This window comes from Rhinoderma darwinii, chromosome 4 (genome assembly GCF_050947455.1).
Source record: "Rhinoderma darwinii isolate aRhiDar2 chromosome 4, aRhiDar2.hap1, whole genome shotgun sequence".
Taxonomy (NCBI): domain Eukaryota; kingdom Metazoa; phylum Chordata; class Amphibia; order Anura; family Rhinodermatidae; genus Rhinoderma; species Rhinoderma darwinii.
This window is the reverse complement of record NC_134690.1, coordinates 138,220,489-138,245,766: the sequence shown is the minus strand read 5'-3', so window position 1 is coordinate 138,245,766 and position 25,278 is coordinate 138,220,489. Positions and strand designations below refer to the sequence as shown.

Here is a 25,278-nt window from a genome sequence, read left to right as displayed (position 1 = left end):
CTCCCCATAAACGACCCCATTTAGAAAACTAGACCCCATAAGGTATTTATTTAGGGGTATAGTAAGTATTTTGACCCCACAGTTTTTTGCTAAATTTAATGCATAACAGGTGAAAAAAAAATTATTGCACTTTTTTCATAAAAGTATCAGTTTGAAGACCGATTTCTTTGTAAAGCGAACATTAGAATGAAGAAACACACCACAAAATCTATCACCCTGTTTCTCCTGTTTTCAAAAATACCCACATTGTGGCCCTAATGCGCTGCCTGGACACACGGCAGGGCCCAAAAGGAATGGAGCACCCGGAGGCTTTCAGGACTCATATTTTGCTTGAAAATGTTTTAGGCCCCACTGTACATTTGGAGATGCTTTGAGCTTCCAGAACGATAGAAACTCCCCATAAACGACCCCATTTAGAAAACTAGACCCCATAACGTAATTATTTAGGTGTATAGTAAGTATTTTGACCCCACAGTTCTTTGTTAATTTTAATGAATATCAGGTGAAAAAAAAATATATTTCACTTTTTTCATAAAAGTATTAGTTTGAAGACCGATTTCTTTGTAAAGCGAACATGAAAATGAAGAAACACACCCCAAAATCTATCACCCTCTTTCTCCTGTTTTCAAAAATACCCACATTGTGGCCCTAATGCGTTGTTTGGACACACGGCAGGGCCCCAAAGGAAGGGAGCACCTGGAGGCTTTCAGGACTCATATTTTGCTTGAAAATGTTTTAGACCCCACTGTACATTTGGAGAGGCTTTGAGCTGCCAGAACGATAGAAACTGCCCATAAACGACCCCATTTCGAAAACTAGACCCCTTAAGGTATTTATCTAGGGGTATAGTTAGCATTTTGACCACACAGGTTTTTTGCTAAATATATTGGAATTAGTCTGTAAAAATTAAAATGTACTTTTTTTCTGAAACAACATAGAAATTTTTATTATTTACAAGGAATAACGAAGAAAATGCACCCCAACATTTGTAAAGCAATGTCTCCCGATTACGACAATACCCCATATGTGGTAATAAACTGCTGTTTGGACCCACAGCAGGGCTCAGAAGGGAAGGAGCGCCATTTGGATTTATGATTTTTCTGGAATGGTTTTCGGTGCCATGTCGCATTTGCAATGCACTGAAGGGACCAAAACAGTGGAAACCCACCAAAAGTGACCCCATTTTGGAAAAACATTCAAGGAATTTTTCTAGGGGTATAGTGAGCATTTACACCCCACGGGTCTTTTGCAGAGTTTATTAGAATTAGGGCGCGAAAATTAATATCAAAATTTTTTACACTAAAATGTTACATTTTCTCATTTTCACAAGGGATAAAGGAGGAAAAAACAACCATTTTTTATAAAGCAATTTGTCCCGAGTACGGAAATACCCCACATGTGATCATACGTTTTTTTCATTAGAAATGAATTAACCCTTTCAGGACTGATCCATTTTTTGCTTTCATATTTTAGATTTTCACTCCCCGCTTTCCAAGAGCCATAACTTTTTTATTTTTCCATCAATAGAGTGGTGTGAGGGCTTATTTCTTGCGGGAGGAGCTGCAGTTTTTATTGGTACCATTTTTTGGTACATAAAAAGTGATTCAAAAGTTGTATTACATTTTTTTTTTAGAGCGAAGGTGACAAAAAAAAAAACAGCGATTTTGGCGGTTTCAATTATTACATTTTTTTAAGGTGTGCACTGTGCAAATTAAATAATGGTATATTGTAATAGTTCGGACTTTTACGGACGTAGCGATACCAATTTTGTTCATTTTTTACATTACTTTAGAAGAAAAATGCGAAACAGTGGTTTTTTTTTTAACTTTAAAAAAAAAAAAATTCTCACTACTAATAACTATAATTCTTCTACACATTTTATTAATCAATCCCCTTAGGGGACTTGAGCCAGCAATCATTGGATCACTGGTACAATACAATGTATTGCAGTATATTGTTATTCTTACAGGCTTCTGTAACAGAGCGATCGCTGTACCTGTCCGTTAGTCCCGGGTGTCAGATGTAATACACAGCCGACACCCGCAGCGTATGGAGCGGGCTCAGCACGTGAGCCGGCTCCATACATAAACCGCCGCACCATGACGGGCAATTAAGTCATAGTGCGCAAAGGGGTTAATGCACAGCGGATGGTTCAAAGTGAAAATGGCAATTTTCCACTGATACGCCATTTTAGTGCATAATATGTTGTGCCCAGTTTGTGCCACAGAAGACAAATACCTCATAAAACGTTAAGCAGGTTCTCTCGGGTATGGCGACGCCATATGTGTGGGCGCAAACTGCTGCTTGGGCACGCTGCAGGGCTCAGAAGGGAGGGAACGCCATTTTGCTTTTGGAGCGCAGATTTTGCTTGGCAGTAGTTTTGTTTGGGGTTTTTGCTGGTATTTCAGTTTATAATTTGGGGTTATGTGTAATCTGTGCGGAGTACATCAGGGCATAATAAGAGGGTATAATAATGGGGTAAATAAATAATATTTCATAGATGTGTGGCCGGTGTCGCACTGATAAATGGCGCCCGATCTTATCCACTTTTGGACACTCTGCACATTTTGCATCGCCATATTCTGAAAGCCAGAACTTTTTTATTTTTTCACCACCGGAGCCCTGTGAGCGCTTATTTGTTGCGGGACAATCTGTAGTTTTCATTGGTACCATCTTGGGGTACATGCGATTTTTTTTGATAACTTTTTACTCCATTTTTTTGCAATCCTGAGCAAAAAACAGGAATTCTGACACCGTTTTTAGGTTTTCTTTTTGCGGCGCTCACCGTACGCTATAAATGACATTTTTACTTTATTCTGCGTGTTTGTACGATTACGGCGATACCATATGTATATAGGTTTGGTCCTTTTTTTTAGCGTTTGCACAATAAAATGACTTATTTATAAAAAAAAATAAATTCTGTGTCACCATATTCTGAGAGCCATAATTTTTTTATTTTTTTAGTCAAAAAAGCTGTGTACGGGCTTGTTTTTTGCGGGACGGATAGAAGTTTTCATTGGTACTATTTTTGGGAACATGCGACTTTTTGATCACTTTTTATTCTTTATTTAGGGAGCGGTGGTGACCAAAAAAATAGTGATTCTGTCGTAGTTTTTTATTGATTTTTTTGGGGTGTTCATCGTGCGGGAAAAATAACATTACAGTTTTATAGTTGGGGTCGTTACGAACGCGGTGATACAAAATATGTGTACTTTTTTAACGTGTTCATTTTTTTTCTATAATAAAAGTTTTATTATAGGAAAAAAAAGCATTTTGTGCTTATATCACTTATAACTTTTATTTTTACACTTTTTTTAAAACATTTTTATTACTTTTTTCACTTGTCCCACTAGGGGACACTCAGACTTGCAGCTTTGATCGCTGCTAGAGTACATTACACTACACACGTAGTGTAATGTACTCTAACTGTCATTGTGACGTGACCGCCACACTGACAGGAAGCCGAGGAGGAACGGCCGGAGGCTGTTCCTCCGAGGCTTCCGTACATGGCAACCTGGAGGTCATTATCTGACCTCCGATTGCCACGACAAGCATCGGTAGCCCCCACGATCACTTCGTTGGGGCTGCCGATGTGCTTCAAACCACTTAAATGCGGCGACGGCAATCCATCGCCGCACTTAAAGGGTTAATTGCCGAAAGCAGCGGTGATGGTCCACTGTCCGGCGAGACTGATATGTCAGCTGTCTAGGACAGCTGTCAGCGCGCGTCTGTCACTCTGTGTTTACACAGAGTGACAGTTTTAAAATTGAAAGGGTTAATTGACATTGATATGATGGACCCCTCACGCGTACAAGCTTTTTCAAATGGTGCCACAAATGGTGCCAAAAGTATTTTTTATGTGCGTCAGATTTCTTCTGTTCTTGAGACACAGCCTTTTTAGGGTATGTTCACACGGCGGGGGTCCGTAACGGCTGAAATTACGGGGATGTTTCAGCCTGAAAACATCCCCGTAAATTCAGCCGTACCGGCATGTGCAGGCGCTTGAACGCCGCGTCAATTACGGCCGTAATTAGCGCTGCTATTCATTGGAGTCAATGAATAGCGGCTCCAATTATGGCCAAAGAAGTGACAGGTCACTTCTTCTACGCGGGCGTCTATTTACGCGCCGTCATTTGACAGCGGCGCGTAAATATACGCCTCGTGTGAACAGACAAACGTCTGCCCATTGCTTTCAATGGGCAGATGTTTGTCAGCGCTATTGAGGCGCTATTTTCAGACGTAATTCGGGGCAAAAACGCCCGAATTACGTCCGTAAATAGGCCGTGTGAACATACCCTCATTCTTCACGTTTTTGTGCACTTTTTTCGGCCTTTTCCTGCCTCGTTTTTTAGTGACTTTGTTTTCTTATAATGTAAAAAAAACATTCCTACTTCAGATTTAGGCTCTGTTGACATCTGCCTCTTGTTCTTCTCCGTCATAGGAGCAGAACGAGGAAAAAGGAAGTGCCGAATCATTGTTTCCATCATTTTTCCATACAAAATAGTGCTGCATGCTGCACTATTTTGTCCGGCGAAAATGACGGAATATGCAATGGAGGTTCCTAACGGAGCCTCCGACGCAGATGTGAACAGAGCTTTAGTCACTGTCCCAACAACTTGCCTTGCAATTTCAGTACTGGAAAGACAAAATTCACATAATACAACAATCCTGCTCTTCGTAGGTGTTCAATCAACTGATTTCTCTGGTGCCATTGCGCTATTTATTATCTACACTTTACATTTGACTACGTGGTGTCCATGAAATAAAATGAATTGAGGCTATATTTGTTTCCTGGTGCCACGTAATAGCGAAGGAAGAGCTTCAAACACTTGTTGGCACATTGAGACGTCACTGTGATGCTGTTTTGAAAAATAAAGGCTCCCTACTAAATACTGATAGATATCAGACTGTAGTGTAGCTTGATCATGATTGCAGTATTCTCAGCCTAACTTTTTGGTACTCTTTCAATTGATATATTAACATTTGCATTTAGTGAAACATCACATTTTCTATGTATCCAACAAGGGAGACAGAAATCCCGGTCAGCACCTCCACTAGTTATACATTGATCTATTGCGGCTAAGCAAAATATAAAAATATATGAATGTGAAATTTCTACCTATTCCCTCCCAATTTGGCCACCGAGTCTACATGGAAAGGCGAGCTTTTTTGATCTGTTCACTTTTTTGTGGTGTTGTGTTCTTGTTTCTGTGGAGGGACGTGGCCCAGAGCCAAGGTGGCTTGGGTCCCTGGGTTGCTCCCTCTGCAGCTACTTTGTTGCGGCGGCATTGATTGCCATGAAATACTGCACTTCAGGGGCGGACATACCGCATGTGCAGCCGGTGCAGCTGCACAAGGGCCCCGCGTGGGAAGGGGGCCCGTTCAGTGGCGTAACTACCACAGTAGCAGCCGTAGCAGCTGCTACGGGGCCCGCGGCATGGGGGGGCCCGTGTCGCCCTGACAGGCACATTACATTTTATGTACCAGGCCTGGCGGCACGGGCCCCCTCATGCCTAGTAGCATCACAACACTAGGCATGAGGGGAGGGAGGGGGCGGGGGCCCGGTGATAGCCGCCACACTGCACTACCAATCGGGAGGGAGGGGGCGGGTGCCCGGGCCCGGTGATAGCCGCTACACTGCACTGCCAATCTGGCACAGATGAATAGGACAGGACGGCGATGCTGGTGGTAGGAGGAGCGCTCAGGCAGGGGAGAGGACAGGGGGCGGTGCGACGTAAGACTTCGGGCGGCTGGACAGTACAGTCAGGACTGCCGGAGAACTCATAGGATGAGCGGAGGACAGACACAGGACGAGTGGAGGACGTGCAGACTGCAGAGGACAGGTAGATGAAGTTAAAAAGTTCATGTCAGAAGGGAGAAGTTTTTATGTAGAAAAATCTGCCTCATAATTCCTTCCGGAATTTTGAGGCATATTTTGACCTGCCGGTAGAACACTTCCCGCGTTTTTCATTGCGTTTTTTTGTGGCGTTTTTCGGCCATCGGGCCGTGGGCAGGGAAACGCAGCAAAAAACGCATTTTCTGCCTGCCATTGTTGTCAATGGGAAGTCAGAGACAGAAACGCCCGAAGAAAGGGCATTGCGCTTCTTTTTCCCGCATGCGGTTTTTACTGCTCGCAGGAAAAATTTCATGGATTTCAATGGGAGGCACTTTCTGACGTTTTTCGCGAAAAAAACCTCAGTGTGAACTCCCCCTAACACAGGGGCGTAACTACTGCTATAGCAGCCGTAGCGGCTGCTACGGGGCCGCGGCATGAGGGGGCCCGCGTCACCTGCCGGCACGGGCCCCCACCTTGGCCGGAATCTCCGCTAGCTGCCGCTATGGCTGCTACAGCGCGATGCCACGGAACACTACGGCAGAGCAGGGAGTATCTCCCCGCTCTGCCATTAAACATAAGACATGTATCCCCTATCCACAGGATAGGGGATACGTGTGTGATCGCTGGCATTGATAGGGAGAACGGGGGACCGAAAGTCCCCTGAAGTTCTCCATCACAAACCTCGGACTTCCGGGGTCTGTGTCGGCAGCTCCGTAGAAATGAATGGAGCGCCGGTCACACTTGAGCTGCGCAGACACCGGAAGTCAGAGGTGAGTGATGGAGAACTTCGGGGGACTTTCGGTCCCCCGCTCTCCCTATCAATGCCAGCGATCACACATGTATCCCCTATCCTGTGGATAGGGGATACATGTCTTTTGTCTTTTCACACTGTAGGTCGCATTTTTTTGAGTGATTGGGGGTGTATGGCGTTCCCTACAGGGGGGGGGCTGTATAGCGTTCCCTACAGGGGGGGGCTGTAAGGCGTTCCCTACAGGGGGGGCTGTATAGCGTTCCCTACAGGGGGGGCTGTATAGCGTTCCCTACAGGGGGGTCTGTATGGCGTTCCCTAAAGGGGGGTCTGTATGGCGTTCCCTACAGGGGGGGGCTGTATGACTTTCCCTACAGACCCCCCCTGTAGGGAACGCCATACAGAACCCCTGTAGATAACGCCATACAGACCCCACTGTAGATAACGCCATAAAGTCCCCCCTGTAGATAACACCATACAGCCCCCTGTAGATAACGCCATACAGCCCCCCTGTAGATAACGCCATACAGCCCCCTCTGTAGATAGCGCCATACAGTCCCCCCTGTAGATAGCGCCATACAGTCCCCCCTGTAGATAGCGCCATACAGTCCCCCCTGTAGATAGCGCCATACAGTCCCCCCTGTAGATAGCGCCATACAGTCCCCCCTGTAGATAGCGCCATACAGTCCCCCCTGTAGATAGCGCCATACAGTCCCCCCTGTAGATAGCGCCATACAGACCCCCCTGTAGATAGCGCCATACAGACCCCTCTGTAGATAGCGCCATACAGTCCCCCCTGTAGATAACGCCATACAGCCCCCTCTGTTGATAGCGCCATACAGTCCCCCCTGTAGATAACGCCATACAGCCCCCTCTGTAGATATCTTGAGATTCAGTCCTGCTTGATAGGTAACAGTGCAGTAAGCTAAGCATGATAAGATCATCTAAATTATTGCATCTCAGTTGCATGAGTGCTTTGTGTTATATTCAATGATTCAATTTAACCTAAGTCTCTAAATGTGGGCAAAGAAAATAAAAAAACTATACTCACCTCCTCCCTCGCCTCCGTTCACCCGCCGCAGCCCCCATCCTCCTGTCTCGGTCTGTGTTACAAGTGTACAAGGCTGCACTGGTGACGCGCTGCCGATGGCACGTGACCGCTGCTGCCAATAACTCCTCATTGGTGTGCTGCTGAGGACAGTAGTTCCACAGCAAATCGCTGTTGAGGGCATTGATTGGCTGCAGCGGTCATGTGCCATCGACCGCGCGTCACCACAGCAGCTTTGTAAACACAGAAAGGGATAGGGGCTGCGGAGGGGGAACGGAGGCGCCGGAGGAGGTGAGTATAGGTTTTTCATTTTCTTTGCCCACATTTAGGGACTTAGTTTAGATAAGAATTTAACCCGGAAAAAAATGTGTTACTTGTGTTCTAAACTGGTAATAAAATGTACAATATAAATCTTCCTTCATAATTTTTATTAGTAAGGTTTATTTTTATATGCATATATATGTTTAGGTAACTTTGTCGGTATTGGGGGGGGGGGCGGGGGGGCCCTGGCACATTATCTGCACAGGGGCCTTTTGCAGTCTGTGTCCGCCACTGCTGCACTTTATAGGGTAGGGACCCACTTAAAGAGGCTCTGTCACCACATTGTAAGTGTTTTTTATTTAGAAAAACAATCTATTTTCACCAATTTATGAGCGAGTTTAGATTAATGCTAATGCCTTTCTTAATGCCGACCTGGGCGTGTTTTTACTTTTGACCAAGTGGGCGTTGTACAGAGGAGTGTATGACCCTGACGAATCAGCGTCATACACTTCTCTCCATCCATGTAATCAGCACAGCGTGTGCTGTCACATACACCCACATATGTGTGTGTGTGTAAAGGGCAGGCCTTAGGGGTGTACAACCTGTGCGAGTGTACAGGGCGCTGCACCCTCCCTGAATGTAGGGTGCGCCACTGGGTCGACTACGCTATTGTTTCAGCTACAAAAAAAGGAAACCTTACGGAACGCAGACAAACAGAAACCATTTGCAACGGAAGCATTACCATTTTAATCAATGGTAACACAAACAGAAGCTATGGTTTTCGTTTGTCTTTCCGTTCATGGGTTGCTCAGATGGAAAGGTCTAACGGAACCCATGAACGGAAGCCCGACGCTTATATGAACAAGGCGTAATCTGCACCTTGTATATATGTGCCTGTGTGGGTATATGTCTCCGTGCGTGTATATTTAAATATGCTTTTATATATGATATATATGTGTGTCTGTGTGCATGCGTGTGTGTGTACATATATTTGACTGTATATCTAGATATGTGCATTTATGTATGTAGAGTATACATGTTCTAGTATCTATACATGAGATTTTTCGTTTGCGGAGGGCACCATGCAACCTGGGGAGGTGGGGAGTCTTTATATCACAACCACAGTTTTTGATGGCAGACAGTCAGTATTTAGTCAGTGCCACTTTTCATGTGTTTTTAGTTAACACTGGTTATAGATTGTCTGCCGGCCGTTCAGCCATGCAGACAAACCCCCGCCCCGACTGATGAATCATCGCGCTGCCTGACTCAGCACCATGCGGCCGCAGCGCGAAACGGATATGACGTAGCCACGTAAAGCGTCAGTCAGCGCTGCTTACGTCACTGTCTGTATATAAATCCCGGTAGTAACATATCCCGCCCTCTTATTTTACATATCCTCCTAGCTGAGAAGATGGCGCCGGTGAGTGGCGTGCATGGCGCTCAGCGGTCTTTAGCCCATAGGAATATGTGTAGTGTGAGGGTGATTCTCTCTAGTGCCAATGTCTCTGCCGCGCTGTGTATCTGTAGAGCTGCTGTATGCAGAAGATGGAAAAACAAACAGGGAGATCTTACAACGGCGTTGTAGTTAATGTGGAGGGAGTGAGGTTACATAGAGCGCAATCTATCACCGCTTCACCCTGTACACGTATGGGCTTTATATAATACACATCTGTGGTTTACTTTTTTCCCTCGTTCAGTAACTGGAGAACTTATTTTATTGACTTGCATTGTCCCTGGTGCCCTGAGAATAGACCAAACAAAACCGGACCAATTGGCAAAGTGATTTAAAAGACTAAATGATTTTTCCCCCTGAGTTCCAGCTGCGGACCCAGGGATTGATGCCAACATGAGTCCAGGCTGTCCCTGAGGGGTTCACACGAGTGTCTTCATGGCCGTGCGTTTCTTCCAGTGCTTGTGATGCGTATAGCAGACTTTGCTGCAATCTTCTTGCCTTCAAAAACACCAGAGAGCTGACAAAATAGGGACCTGGGGTATAAGTTCTAAACGGGAGCTGTGATGCTGGTGTGAATGGAGCCGTATCTGGCTTGGTTTTTGTCTTTGATTTTACTAACCCTTCCCGACTCTCTAACACACACACACACACACGTTGGATCCTTGCGCCCTATGACGTTGCGATGCGATCACAGGATGCCGATAGTTGGGATGGCAGCGTGGGGGCACCCTGGTCTCCCATCTTTGTACTCCTATGAAGCCTCTGGCAGGGCTTTGTAGAATACTGTCAGTATATCAATAGACTGCAATGCATTAGTCTTTACAGTATATCATCATAACCATTTCATGATCGCTGGTCAAGTGCCATAGCCCGGGACAAGTAATAAAAGTTAAATATTTTTTTTTTTAATATATAAAAAATATGGAAAGTTTGAATTCCCCCCCCCCCCCCCTCTTCCCATTTCCCTCCAACCTCAATGTAAATGAAAATATTAGCTGATATCGACGGGTCTGTAAAAGTCAGAGGATTACAATATAACATTATTTAACCTGCGTGGTGAATGCTGTAAAAAAATTAAAATGCTGGAATCTTTTTGTGGGAGATGAGGTGACCAAAAAACAATGGAATAAAAAGTGATCACAAAGTCATGTACCCCAAAAGGGTACCAATAGAAACTACAGCTTCCCCAGCAAAATAAAAAGCCCTCCGCCCAATCGACGGAAAATAAGATTTTATGGATCTTAGAAAATGGTGACAAAACAAACGTTGTTTTTAACAATCGGCTTTTCCTTGTAAAAGTAGTAAAACAAACTATATAAATGTGTTATCACCATAATTCTATCGAACCACAGAATAAAGTTAACATTTCGCTCTTATTCCCCCCCCTAAATATGGAGAAATCGCTGTTGGGTTTTTCCCATTCCACCCCACGAATACATTTTTCCAGTTTCCCACTACTTTATATGGTACAATAAATGGTGCTGTGATCATCTACAATATCGATGGAAAAATAAGTTATGGCTTTTGGAAGGTGGGGAGAAAAATAAAAAGTGGAAATCCCAAGAATGTCTGCGGCGTGTACACTGTTCTGTCAATAACCAACAGAAGCCAGACCCGAACAGTAGTGTAAGGGCCTGGAGATAGCGCTGGTTTGGGGTGTGGAGACGGTGGTTCAGTTATAAACTTGCTGTTTGTGTTTTCTTATAGCAGAAAGTTAAAAAGGTACCAAAGGAAAGAAGGGCAAAGAAGGCTGCTTGGCGGTTCACTCTGGATCTTACCCATCCCGTGGAAGATGGAATCTTTGATAGTGTCAACTTTGTAAGTATTTGGAATATTTTGAAACTTTTTTTTTTTTTTTATTGTCGACTGGATAAAAATATGAAGACACATGAATAGGTCACCTTATGTGCTGCGATAGGAAAGCTGAGGCTTTTTTGTTCTGATGTAGCTTATAACCGATTTTCATTCTGTTTACATAAAACGTAATCACTGTGGTCATAACTATTGGGGCTCCTGCCAGAATTGAAAGAATGAGGAGGCTGTGGCAGTAGCCTCACTTCATAGTTAGGCCCCATGCACACAACCGTAAAAATCGCCCGTAATTACGTACTGTATTTACGGGCCCATTCATTTCTATGGCCAACGGACACCTTCCCGTAGGTCTACGGGAGGGTGTCCGTGCCGCAGAAACATGCCCAAAAAATAGGACATGTCCTATTTTTTTATTTTACGGACCGTGCTCTTATACTCTATAATGGGAACACGGCCCATAAAAACGTCCGGGTGGCGGTCCGTGCCTGTGATCACGGGCACGGTCGTGTGCATTAAGCCTAACCTTGTGAGTCCATAAGGTTTACATTAACCTTTAGTAATTAACTTTTGATAAAGTATCAAGCTGTACTTTTGTGTCTGGGCCTGTTTGTAACCCCTTAAAGCGGCTCTGTCACCAGATTATAACTTGACTATCTCCTACATAATCTGATTGGCGCTGTAATGTAGATAACAGCAGTGGTTTTTATTTTGAAAAACGATCATTTTTGAGCAAGTTGAGTTAGTTTAGATTTATGCTAATGAGTTTCTCAATGGACAACTGGGCGTTTTTTTACTTTTTACCAACTGGGTGTTGTACAGAGGAGTGTATGAGGCTGACCAATCAGTGACCCATCAGAGTCCTACACTTCTCATTGTTCCAGCCCAGCTTCTTTCACTGCACAATCACACTGCTGTGGATCATGCTGGGCTGGAACAATGAGAAGTGTATGATGCTGATTGGCCACTGATTGGTCAGCGTCAGACACTCCTCTGTACAACGCCCAGTTGGTAAAAAGTAAAAACGCCCAGTTGTCCATTGAGAAACTAATTAGCATAAATCTAAACTAGCTCATAACTTGCTAAAAAATGATCGTTTTTCAAAATAAAAACCACTGCTGTTATCTACATTACAGCGCCGATCAGACTATGTAGGAGATAGGGCACTTATAATCTGGTGACAGAGCCTCATTAAGGACACGGCCAATTTTGGTCTTGAGGACCGAACAATTTTTTTTTCAGAACTTTATTTTTTGTACAACCTTGTATGAGACTTTGTTTTTTGCAGGATGAGTTGTACTTTATGTAGGTACCATTTTTTGGTAAAAATACATTATCGTTTAACTTATATACATTTTTATTTTTTTTACACCATACACCGATCATTATAAATAATGTTACACATTTGTCATACTGGTTGTTACGGTCATGGCGATTCCAAATGTGTCTGTCATGTTTTGGGAGATACTTTAAAAAGTTTATTGATTTATAAAAAATGTTTCCTTTTTTTTTTACATATTTTTTTTTTTTTTATCCAATAAAGGGATTTTTCATTTAGATTTTTTAACTAATGTACTGGCATAGATCTATATGCTAGTACATTAGCCTGCGTACTGATTGTACACAGGCAGTTGTTAGGGCATACCTCAGTATGCCCTAACAGGAAATATGTTCAGACAGCCCTAGGGTCCTTCAATAGACCCTGTGCTGTCTGACCATACAAATCATGGGCTTTGATTGCGTCAGACATTTTCTGTGACGCGATCAAAGTGCAGTCCCTCTCCTTGAATGCTGCGATCAGCTTTTATCATGGCATTCAAGGGGATAGTGGCGCAGAGTGTTTCTCTTCTCTCCGCTGTTCACACGACCTAGGCTGGGTTCACACGACCTATTTTCAGACGTAAACGAGGCGTATTATGCCTCGTTTTACGTCTGAAAATACGGCTACAATACGTCGGCAAACATCTGCCCATTCATTTGAATGGGTTTGCCGACGTACTGTGCAGACAACCTGTCATTTACGCGTCGTCGTTTGACAGCTGTCAGACGACGCGTAAATGGACTGCCTCGGCAAAGAAGTGCAGGGCACTTCTTTGCCACGTAATTTGAGCTGTTCATTGAACTCAATGAAGCACAGCTCATGATTTACGAGCGTCTGACGCCTCGCAAGATACGAGGAGGAGCATTTACGTGTGAAACGACGCAGCTGTTTTCTTCTGAAAACAGTCTGTCTTTTCACACGTAAATGACAGCTAGCGTGTGAACATACCCTTAGAGCGTGGCTGTGTATTACAGCTGTTGCCCCGCTCTCGAGCGCATGCAGACAGCTACCACACAGGACGAGAATGCTCGTCCTAATGCGTGAAGTATCCGCAGCTCAGGACGAGCATTCTCGTCCTGTCAGCAACCAGTTAAATTGATATTACAGGGCTGTTAGTATTTAGATAATAGTTAAATGGTTTTCCTAACCGATTATGTAACTAGGGTTCCCTTCCCTAGTTAGTACCTAGGGTTTCCTTCCCTAGTGTCTACATCTTTGTTTTTGCAAAACAGGAGCAGTTTCTAAAGGAGAAGGTGAAAGTCAACGGTAAAACCGGAAACCTTGGGAACATCGTTCACATTGAGCGTTCAAAGAACAAGATAAACGTGGCATCAGAAAAACAGTTCTCTAAAAGGTTTGTTTTCCAATTAATAAAAATGCTTAGTTTGTCTCTAAGGGTACGGTCCCACTTAGGAGCGTCACATGCAGTTTAATCCTTGCACACTTGAAGTGGAAAATATTTGCACGATTTTGCTAGGTAATAGAAATATATTGCTGTTTTTAAACAAATGTAAAGCTGCAATGTAGGATTAAATGAATAGGGCTGAAAAATGTCTAAAACTGGATCCTCACCCCCAGAGAAGTAATGAATGCAAGTGACTTACCGACTGATATGGCGACTGTTGGTAAAGTTTAGAATGTAGGAAGTGTTTCCCACATAATTGTAGGTGGGAGTCATGCGTTCTGCTGGGTTCTTTGTGTAATTGTTGTTTTTTTTTTGTTTTTTTTTTTATAAAGGTACCTTAAATACCTTACTAAGAAATACCTGAAGAAAAACAACTTGCGTGACTGGCTACGTGTAGTTGCCTCTGACAAAGAGACTTACGAACTTAGATACTTCCAGATCAGCCAAGATGATGATGAGTCTGAATCAGAAGAATGAATGAATGTCTTTAAAAAATAAAGATATTTATACAAAATTGTTTTATATTCTTTACATTATCCTAAATGTATGTGCAGAAACCTAATGCAGGTTTTCTACGATGGTATAATCCTTGCATAATCGTATTCAGCTTTTTAATATGCTCTGTTTTAGTTACTGACCATTTTCAATGTTTCTGCTTACTCTCTGAGCAGGATCTAGACAGGAAAGTCATTAATACTGCTCATTATAGGCCTGCATCTCAACAGCATATTATCAGTACAGGTTTTCATCCTCTGAATGTATATGGTTTCCATTCACTTATTGCAAGCAGCCCTTAAACTGAAGAATTTACATTAGTATTTCAATAAAGCTTAGAGGCTATGTCACCAAATTATAAGTGCCCTATCGCTTACATAACAAGATCGGCGCTGTAATATAGGTAACAGCATTGTTTTCTTTTTAGAAAAATGATCTATTTTCACCAAGTTGAGTGATTTTAGCTTTATGCTAATTAGTTTGAGTAGTGTATGACGCTGACCAATCAGCGTCATACACTTCTCTCCATTTAGTTACTCTGCACATAATTATGCTGCGTTGTTCACCATGTGCGGTCACATATTCACACATTAACGTTACTGAAGTATCGAGAGTGAATAGACATCACCTCCAGCCAGGACGCGATGTCTATTCACAATCCTGACACTCCGGTAATGTTTGTGTGTGACTTACAGCACAGCAATCGTGATCTCGCTGTATGCTGTCATTTACAGCGTGATCTCGTGAGATTACGCTTGCTGGTGCTGTAAGTCCCACACAAACGTTACCCTAGACACTTCAGTAACGTTAATGTGGGTGTATGGGACAGCACATAGTGATCCTGCGTTCACTATGTGCTGAATACATGAATGGAGAGAAGTGTATGACGCTGATTGGTCAGCGTCATACACTTCTCTCCACAACGCCCACTTTGTCAAAAGTAAAAACGCCCAGTTGTGCATTAAAAAAATAATTAGCATAAAGCTAAAATCGCTCATAATTTGGTGAAAATAGATTGTTTTTCTAAATAAAAAACACTGCTGTTGCCTATATTACAGCGCCGATCTCATTACGTAGGAGATAGAGCCACGTTAATGTAAAATAACATCTGGAGAACTCCATACCAGAATGTATAGTATTAACTCCTTAAGGACACAGCCTGTTTTGGCCTTCAGGACAGACAATTTTTTCAAATTTGACATTTTTCACTATGTGGTAATAACTTTGGAATGCTTTTACCTATCCAAGCGATTCTGAGATTTTCTGGTGACACATTGGACTTTGTTGCTGGTAAAATTCTCGATACATTCAGTATTTAATTGTGAAAACCCCAAAATTTAGCGAATTTTTTTTCTAAATTTATATGTATCAGCTTGTAAGACAGATAGTAATACCACACAAAATTGTTGCTAATTAACATCCCCCATATGTCTACTTTAGATTGGCATTGGTTTTTGAACATCCTTTTATTTTTTTTTAGGATGTTACAAGGCTTAGAACTTTAGCAGCAGTTTCTCACATTTTCAAGAAAATGTCAAAAGGCTATTTTTACAGGGGCCAGTTCAGTTGTGAAGTGGCTTTGAGGGCCTTAAATATTAGAAACCCCCAATAAGTCACCCCTTTTTAAGAACTTTACTCAAAGTATTCAAAACAGCTTTTATAAAGTTTCTTAACCCTTTAGATGTTTCACAGGAATTAAGGCAAAGTAGATCTGAAATGTTAAATATTTTTTTTTTTTTTGCAGAAATTCATTTTGCATCAATTTTTTTTGTAACAAAGTTTTACCAGAGAACTGCAAACCAATATCTTATCGCCCAGATTATGCAGTTTTTAGAAATATCCCACATGTGGCCCTAGCGTGCTTATGGACTGAAGCACAGGCCTCAGAAGAAAAGGAGCACTTCGAGGATTTTGGGGCCTCCTTTTTATTAGAAAATATTTTAGGCACCATGTCAGGTTTGAAGGGCTCGTGGTGCAAAACAGTGGAAATCCCCCAAAAGTGACTCCATTTTGGAAACTATACCCCTTGAGGAAATTATCTAGGGGTGTATTGAGCATTTTGACCCCGCAGGTTTTTTTCAGAAATTATTGGAAGTAGGCAGTGAAAATGAAAATCTACGTTCTTTCCAAGAAAATGTAGGTTTAGCAAATTTTTTCTAATTTCCACAAGGACTAAAAGAGAAAATGCACCACTACATTTGTAAATTTCTCCCGAGTAAAACAATACCCCGCATGTGGTCATAAACGGCTGTTTGGACACACGGCAGGGCTTACAAGGGAAAGAGCGCCATTTGCCTTTTGGAGCTCAAATTTAGCAGGAATGGTTTGCTGAGACCACGTCGCATTTGCAAAGCCCCTAAGGGACCAAAACGGTGAAAACCCAAAAAAGTTACTCCATTTAGGAAACGACACCCCTTGAAGAATCCATCTAGGGGTGTAGTGAGCATTTTGACCCCACAGGGGTTTCATAGATTTTATTAGAATTGGGCAGTGAAGATAAAAAAAAAATCATTTTTTTCCCAATAAGACGTAGCTTTAGCTCAAAATTTCTCATTTTCTCAACAAATAAAGGAATAAAAGATCTCCAACATTTGTAAAGCAACTTCTCTGGAGTACGGCAATACCCTATTTGTGGTCATAAACTGCTGTTTGGGCACACGGTAAGGACCAGAAGAGAAGGTGCGCCATTTGGATTTTGGAGTACAGATTTTGCTGGATTGATTTCTTGACACCATGTCACTTTTGCAAAGCTCCTAAGGTACCAGTACAATGGAAACTCCCCAAAAGTGACTCGATTCACGAAACGACACCCCTTGAGGAATTCCTCTAGGGGTGTAGTGAGCATTTTGACCCCACAGGTGTTTCATAGATTTTATTAGAATTGGGCAGTGAAAATAAAAAAAATCCTTTTCTATAAGACGTAGTTTTAGCTGAATTTTTCATTTTCTCAACAAATAAATGGAAAAAAAAGCACCCCAACACTTGTAAAGCAACTTCTCCTGTGTACGGCAATACCACATATGTGGTCATAAACTGCTGTTTGGGCACAGAGTAGGACTCAGAAGGGAAAGAGCACCATTTGGCTTTTGGAGTACAGATTTACTGGATTGGTTTCTGGGCGCTATGTCGCAAAGTTCATGTGGGATCAAAACAGTGGACCCCCCCCCCCAGAAGTGACCCCGTTTTGGAAACTACACCCCTCAAGGTATTCACCTAGGGGTGTAGTGAGCATATTAACCCCACGGGTGATTGGCAGAAATTGGTGTGCACTCTGTTGCAGAGTGAAAAGGGATTTTTTTCCATAGATATGCCAATATCTGGTGCCCAGCTTGTGCCACCATAACAAGACAGTTCTCTATTATGCTGTTTTTCCCGGTTTTAGAAACGCCCTACGTGTGGCCCTAATCTGTTGCCTGGACATTCGACCAGGCTCAGGAGTGAAAGTGTACCATGTAAAATTAAGGCCTAATTTGGCAATTTACGAAGTATTGGATCACAATTGCAGAGGCTCTGATGTGAAATAATCAAAGAAACTGCTGAGAAGTGACCCCATTTTGGAAACTGCACCCCTCAAGGCATTTATTAAGGGGTGTAGATAGCATTTTCACCCCACAGGCCTTTTCCATGAATGATTGCGCTGCGGAAGGTGCAAATTAAAATTTCTATTTTTCCCTAGATATGCTATTTCAGTGGCAAATATGTTGTGCCACTGGAGACACACACCCCAAAAATTGTTAAAAGGCTTCTCCCGAATATGGCGATGCAATTTATGTGGAAGTAAACTGCTGTTTGGGCAGCTGTAGGGTTCAGAAGGGAGGTAGCGCCATTTGGCTTTTGGAGCGTGGATTTTGCTTGTAGTAGTTTTGTTTGGAGTCTTACTGGTGTTTCCGTTTATAATGTGGGGGTACATGTAAGCCGGGCGGAGTGTATAAGGGGCATAGTCAGGTGGTATAATGGGTAAAAAAAAACAATAAAATAATCCATAGATGTGTGTTACGCTGTCACACAATCCTTTCTGCACAGGCCGGTGTCTCACTAATAAATGGTCCTTACTTATTCCCCTTTTGGTCCACACTCGGCATCTTTGCAGTTTGGGGAATTTTTCTGGGAAAGTGTTGTCCTGGTATAATACAGGCACCCTAGCTTCCAGCAGATATGTTTGGGCCCTCCCCTTCCTGGTTCCCTAATTTTAGGGGCCTTGATAATTCGCCACTTGAAACAGAAGAAATGTTCCCCTCGGGTCGGCACAACTGCATAATTTTTTCTTTCCTCACATATTGGAGCCTTAACTAATTTTAATTTTTTCATAGATGTAGTGGTATGAAGGCTGTTTTTTTTGCGGGACAAGCTGTAGTTTTTATTGGTACCATTTTGGGGTACATGCGACTTTTTGATCACTTGTTATCCTTTTTTTTTGCGAGGCAAGGTGACCAAAAAAAACTGAAATTCTGGCATCGTTTTTTAGTTTTTTTTTTTATACAGCGTTCACCATGCGTTATCAATTACATGTTACCTTTATTCTGCGGGTCAGTCCGATTCTGGCGATACCTAATTTATAGAACTTTTTTATGTTTTACAACTTTTTGCACAATAAAATAACTTTTGTAAAGAGAATGGATATTTTTTGTCGCCAAGTTGTGAGAGCCATAGCTTTTTAATTTTTTTGTCGAAGGAGCTGTATGAGGGCTTGTTTTTTGCGAGACGAGTTATAGTTTTTATAGGTACCATTTTTGGGTACATGCGACTTTTTAATCACTTTTTATTTCAATTTTTGGAAGACAAAGTGACCAAAAAATAGCAATTATATCAGTATCTTTTAGGTTTTTTTTCTACTGCGTTCACTGTGTGGAATAAATAACATAATATTTTTATAGTTCAGGTCGTTACGGTCGCAGCGATACCAAATATGTATGGCTTTATTTATTTTTTTTCAATAATAAATGACTTGATAAGGGAAAAAGGGTGATTGTGTTTTATGTTATTACTTGAAACTTTTATTGTATTTTTGACAGCATTTATTTTTCCTTTTTTTTCCCCTTTTTTTTTTTTTTTTTTTCACACTTTTCTTTAGTCCCACTAGGGGATTTAAAGCTCCAACTGTTTGTACCTATGTAGTTTAATGTATTAGAACTGTCAGTTGTTCACTGACAGCAAGCCGATCAGGCTCCACCTCCGGGCGGAGCCATTGTTAGGCATCCTGTTGCCATAGTAACAGTCGCCAGCCTTGCCATCGCATGGCAGTCTGCCGATTTTCATACAAACCACTTTGATGCAGCGATTGCATTGGATCGCTGCATTGAAGGGGTTAATGACAGGAATCGGAGCTAGTGGGATGTCCCCTGTAACATACAGCGGACACCCACTGCTGATGACTCCGGCTCAGCTTCTGAGCCGGAAGCTGGGCCGGTGCCATCTTGCCGATGGTACCGGAAGACTTTTTGGCCCCGCCAACGACTGGGCATAGGAGGATTTTGTTGCTGGCAGACCGGGAGGTAAGTATTAGGCCTCCGATCGCCTTTGCAGCCACCGGCAACCCAGCGACCACTTTGCTGGGGTGCCGGTGGCTATAACTCCTCACATGCTGCGATCTCTATTGAATGCAGCATGTGAGGGGTTAATCAGTAGGATCGGAGGCTAGCTCCGGTCCTGGCCGATACCTCAGGGTGCCAGCTGTAACATACAACTGTCACCCGGCGGTTATGTCGCTGGCTCAGCTCCTGAGCCAGCTCCATGTCCTTCACGTACAGTTACGTGGAATTGCGGGAAAACACCCGCGCTCCCATCACGTAACTGTATGTGAAAATGCGGGAAGGGGTTAATCTCCAATTTAAAGGCATGTTTTATTTTTTTTAATCTAATTTTACCAAGCCATAAGAAACCCATATTGGATTGCACATAATGCATGGTCAATTTTGTCCTAGCCTTTTAGAGATCACACGTCAGTGATCGCTTCTTAAATAATGCATTCTAAGGTGAACATTTTTTTTTTTTTTTTGACAGACTGGCCCTGATGGCTCTAAATTAGAACAATTTTCCATTTTGCTAGTTTCATATGTGCAAAACTAAACAAATTGCAAAAAATAGAACCTTTTCCTTGGTGTTTATACTGTTTACCTTCTAAGGGTTGTGCCATTTTGAGACGCTAATCCTCTTTTACATCCATTATTGTAAGAATGTGGGTTCTCTGATCCCTGTTCTGTTGCAGTGGATGCCTCATCTGGCCATGTCGGTATCTATGAAATCTTAGTTCTGGTAGGTGGGTCACCCACCTGCCACCTTTAAAGTTTACTACTTCAAGTCTAGTTCTCTTATGTATAGAAACTTGTGCACTTTATCGGACTTGCTGTGAAGTCTGTAAGCCAAACTTTTGACTCCTATTTGTCCACTGTCTGAATCCAGCTCCTTCATAAATGGATCCTGTATAATTTAGTAATAACAAATTTACTGTTCATCACAATTAGGGTATGTTCACACGTAGTCAACAAAAACGTCTGAAAATCCAGAGCTGTTTTCAAGGGAAAACAGACCCTGCTTTTCAGACGTTTTTTTTACCAACTCGCATTTTTCGCGGCGTTTTCACGCCGTTTTCGCGGCGTTTTTTACGTCCGTTTTTGGAGCTGTTTTCATTGGAGTATATGAGAAAACAGCTCCAAAAACGTCCAAAGAAGTGTCCTGCACTTCTTTTGACGAGGCTGTATTTTTACGCGTCGTCGTTTGACAGCTGTCAAACGACGATGCGTAAATAACAGGTCGTCTGCACAGTACGTCGGCAAACCCATTCAAATGGATGGGCAGATGTTTGCCGACGTATTTGAGACGTATTTCCAGACGTAAAACGAGGCAAAATACGCCTCGTATACGTCTGAAATTTGGCCGTGTGAACATACCCTTATGTGAATAATTAAGTTTCTTGAAACATAACATTTATTGGAATACCATTTCTAAACAAAACTTCTAATTTGCTGTAAATATGCAACCCACTAAGCATTTAATAAATGAATGCACTATTAGGCTGGGTTCACACGACCTATTTTCAGGCTTAAACGAGGCGTTTTACGCCTCGAATTTCGCCTGAAAACACGGCTCAAATATGTCGGCAAACATCTGCCCATTCATTTCAATGGGTTTGCCGACGACCTGTAATTTTACGCGTCGCTGTCAAAAGACGGCGTGTAAAATAACAGCGTCGTCAAAAAAGTGCAGGACACTTCTTGGGACGTAATTTGAGCCGTTTTTCATTGACTTCAATGAAGAGCAGCTCCAAATTACGTCCGTAATGGACGCCTCGCAAAACGCGAGTACGAGCAATTACGTCTGAAATGCAGGAGCTGTTTTCTCCTGAAAACAGCTCCGTAATTGCAGCCGTAATTGTCGATATCGTGTGCACATACCCTTAATATATAAGATAAAATTTTACTTTTAAGCCAGAGTTGGTTTATTTCTACCAACACCCAAAACTGACTCTACAGCCCTGTTTGCGACATGTGCAGTTGCTGCCTACATGCAGATTGGGAATGAGTTCACATAAAAAAAAGACCAGAATTTTGGGTTTTGGAAACCTACATTTTGTGTGATGGTACTGGTCGTCCATTGTGATGCACAAAGAAAGTATGAATGGACGAGGTGTGTAGCTTATATATGTGATAAGTGGTTTCCTCCTCAATTTGGAAACTTGCGCAGATTTATTAATTTTGTCCCAAATTTTGACCGAGTAAAACCCGACGGGCAAAGACTGCAAATTTTAGCAAAATGGCACACTCGGCATCATAAATTTGGTGTCTTGCTAGATAAACTTTTTTCTTTAACCCCTTCCCATAATTTCACATAACTGCATGTCGTGGGATGCGGTCTGTACCCGCATCCTCACATACAGTTACGTGATCGCTTTAAACTGCCACTGCATTTTTAACGTGCTTAGGGAGTTCAATAAAGACTGCTGTCTGTGACAGCATAGTAACTAGGGATTCTGGCCAAGGACCAATCACAGCAGTCCCTGGCTGGCGATCGTTGTGATTGGTCCATCAGTGCAGATGGAGTTTAGTGTCTCTGTCTTTGACCGCTTCACTTCTCTCAGGAAGCGAGAAGGGACAGAGCTGTTGAAGATAGTATAATAAACTCAGAAAAAATATATATAAACGTATATAACTTAACCCCTGGATCACCCAGAAGCCGGTCTACTGTGCCCTATAAGCTTGATCTGTACAGGTGGCCTTTGTCCTATATAGGTGATCTGTGCCCTATATCACCAGCCATCTGTGCAACAGAACAGTGCCCCATCATAAGACTGGCTGCCTCCTGTGCGGCATCTAGCCTCCTGCACTGCATCTAGCCTCCTGTGCCAACGTTTCACTGCCCAGCGTAAAAACTAAAAAATCAGTCCCGTTGCCCCATCACCACCTTCCTGTGCTGCATACCAGTGTCTTGTGACTGATTGGCACCTATACCATCCTACAGTGCCTCATCCAGCCTCCTGTGCACAAATACATCTGTCACTGCTCAGCATATAAAGGAAATAATATATAAACACGTCATTGCCTGATTGGCACCAATCGGCCTCATCAGCACTCTGTGCCTCCAGTATCACCTGTGATCCCTGTAATTCACTGCCCATTTTACTTTAGGTTTGGGGGAATAAGTTTTTGCATTTTATAAAAAAAAAAAAAACAGAAGAAAAAAAAGTTTTACATTAGTTTTACAGAAGAAAAAAAAATGACTAAGCGGCTGTATACTGCCGAGGAGGCACGTGCCTCGCTCTTTGATGAATCTGATTCCGGCAGTGGGGATGAATGGACATTTTTAGTGTCCTCTTCATCTAGTGACTCATTATTGATGAACCGCCACGTAGGCATCCAAGCGTAGGCGTCAGTAGTGCACAATCACAGCCCAGTACAATTGACTCCACATGGATCCCTGCTGATAATTTGGTGCCCCAGGTGGCTGAATTTACTGCGACTCCAGGCATCAATGTAGATACCGCAGGTTTCAGTGAAATTAACTTTTTCCAACTGTTTTTCACTGATGACCTTGTGAACTTGATGGTTGCACAAACAAACATCTATGCGGAGCAATACATTGCCGGCAATCCAAATTGTTATTACGCCAGGCCCCAAAAATCCCCCACAAACCCCACTGAAATTTGCACGTTCTAGGGCCTTTTATTGAATATGGGCATTACCCAAAAACCCACGATACGTTCATATCGGAACAGAGACATCCTTTATCGTTCCCCTCTTTATTTTCTTGCCATGCCCAGGACCCGTGTTTTTTTTAAAATTTTCCTGTTTTGAAAGGTAATTAAAACTCCTACACAACAATAATGATGAGTGCCCACCCCAAATGTCCCCAATTATGATAGACTCTATAAAGTTAGGCTAGTAGTTGACCACTACAACTCAAAATTTAGTCTGGTCTATACCCCCCAAAAATGCCTAGCAGTGGATGAATCCCTAGTCCACTTTAAAAGCAGATTACACTTCCACCAGTTCCTGCTCAATAAAAGGGCTAGGTATGGTGTGAAGCTGTTTAAGGCTTGTGAAAATGTCCGGGTATACACTGCGTCTTCGTGTGTATGAAGGGAAGGATTAAAAGATCGAGCCACCAGACTGTCCGCCAGTCCTGGGAATAAGTGGGAGGATAGTATGGGATTTGCTCCACCCCATATTAAACCACGGATGCCACTTGTATTTGAACAATTATTACAACCGCATCAACCTCCTGAAGTGCCATGCTGCCAGCTGCTAGCATGTGGCACAATTCGGCGAAATCAAAATGGTTTCCCCAAGTCCTTTATAGAATTGACACTGCCGTGGGGAAAGCAGGGATGTTTGCTGGGAAAATGTAATGCTTGTGAAATATACAGACAAGCGTGATGTCTTTGTTTTGACCACATTCCATGCTGATCGATCCACCCCAGTTCCAATCAGAGGAGCCACAGAGCAGACCATCAAGCCTGTATGCATCCAGGTCTATAGAGGGGTGGATCTTTCGGACCAGGTACTGCAGCCCCACAGTGCCCTAAGAAAATCTAAAGTGTGATATAAAAAAAATTGTCTGTGTACCTCTACCAAGTGGCACTGCATAAGGCCTTTGTTCTCTACAGAATGGCCAGCAATACGGATACTTTCCTGGGATTTCAGGAAAAATTTCTTAACAGACTGATTTTTGGAGACCAGGAAGGAGAGGGCAGCAGTGAAAGCAGCAGCACTTCTGGGATCTCCAGAATAATATATGGCCAGCATTTCTTTGGAACACTCCCCCCAGAGAAAAAAACAAAAACCCAGGAGAAGGTGTCGAGTTTGTTCAAGCAGAGGGAATACACCACTCGCTACTGTATGACCTGTCCTTCTAAACCAGGCCTCTACATCAGAGAATGCTTCTGTTTTTATCACACCTCTGTTGATATTCATTAAATCTATTTTTTACTCCTCCGTTGACATCACATCCATTCCATTCATTTCTTAAATACCCCCTGGACATTTATTTTCCAAATTAATTTGATATTCCAATAAAACCACCCCCGTCCCCAAAAGAAAAAAAACTAAAGATTCCCAATATACCCCTAGATGAATACAGTGCTTTGAAGGGTGTAATTTTATTAAATTAGGCATTTCTTGAACTTCCTTTATGTTCTGGAGCCTCTGCAAACATAAGGTGTTGCCTAAAAATCATGCAAGTAAAAAGTAGGCCCTAAAATCCTCCTGGAACTGTGTAAAAATCATATATGGAGTATTATTCTGCACAAGACGTATATCTTCAGTGGCATAAGCTAGGTATAGAATATTGGGCCCTGAAATGGCATAATGGTGGGAAATTTGCAATTTTCACTTTGCACCATCCACTGCACATTAAATTCTGGAAAAGACCAGTGGGTTTAAAATGCTCACTAAAGTCTTGCAAGAATTC

The 25,278-nt window shown here is 42.6% G+C and overlaps 1 protein-coding gene across 2 annotated transcripts; it reads left to right on the top strand.

The window, feature by feature from the left end:
- The first annotated feature begins 9,229 nt into the window (after positions 1-9,229).
- On the top strand, positions 9,230-14,395 carry RPL22L1 (ribosomal protein L22 like 1). 2 transcript variants are annotated; one of them, XM_075864045.1, is made up of 4 exons: positions 9,230-9,313; positions 11,057-11,164; positions 13,709-13,830; positions 14,214-14,395. In XM_075864045.1, exons 1-4 carry the CDS (start codon positions 9,305-9,307, stop codon positions 14,356-14,358), a joined length of 384 nt encoding a protein of 127 aa, XP_075720160.1. In that variant the 5' UTR covers positions 9,230-9,304; the 3' UTR covers positions 14,359-14,395. The 2 variants fall into 2 exon arrangements, with proteins under 2 accessions (XP_075720160.1, XP_075720159.1); XM_075864044.1 differs by having other exon boundaries at positions 11,054-11,164.
- The last annotated feature ends 10,883 nt before the right edge of the window (positions 14,396-25,278 follow it).

What these genes read in the sequence shown, in the direction of transcription:
- RPL22L1 (XM_075864044.1), top strand. An exon ending in TCTTTGATAGTGTCAACTTT is followed by an intron (nt 11,165 to 13,708) that starts GTAAGTATTTGG and finishes TTTGCAAAACAG; the next exon opens with GAGCAGTTTCTAAAGGAGAA. An exon ending in GAAAAACAGTTCTCTAAAAG is followed by an intron (nt 13,831 to 14,213) that starts GTTTGTTTTCCA and finishes TTTTTTATAAAG; the next exon opens with GTACCTTAAATACCTTACTA.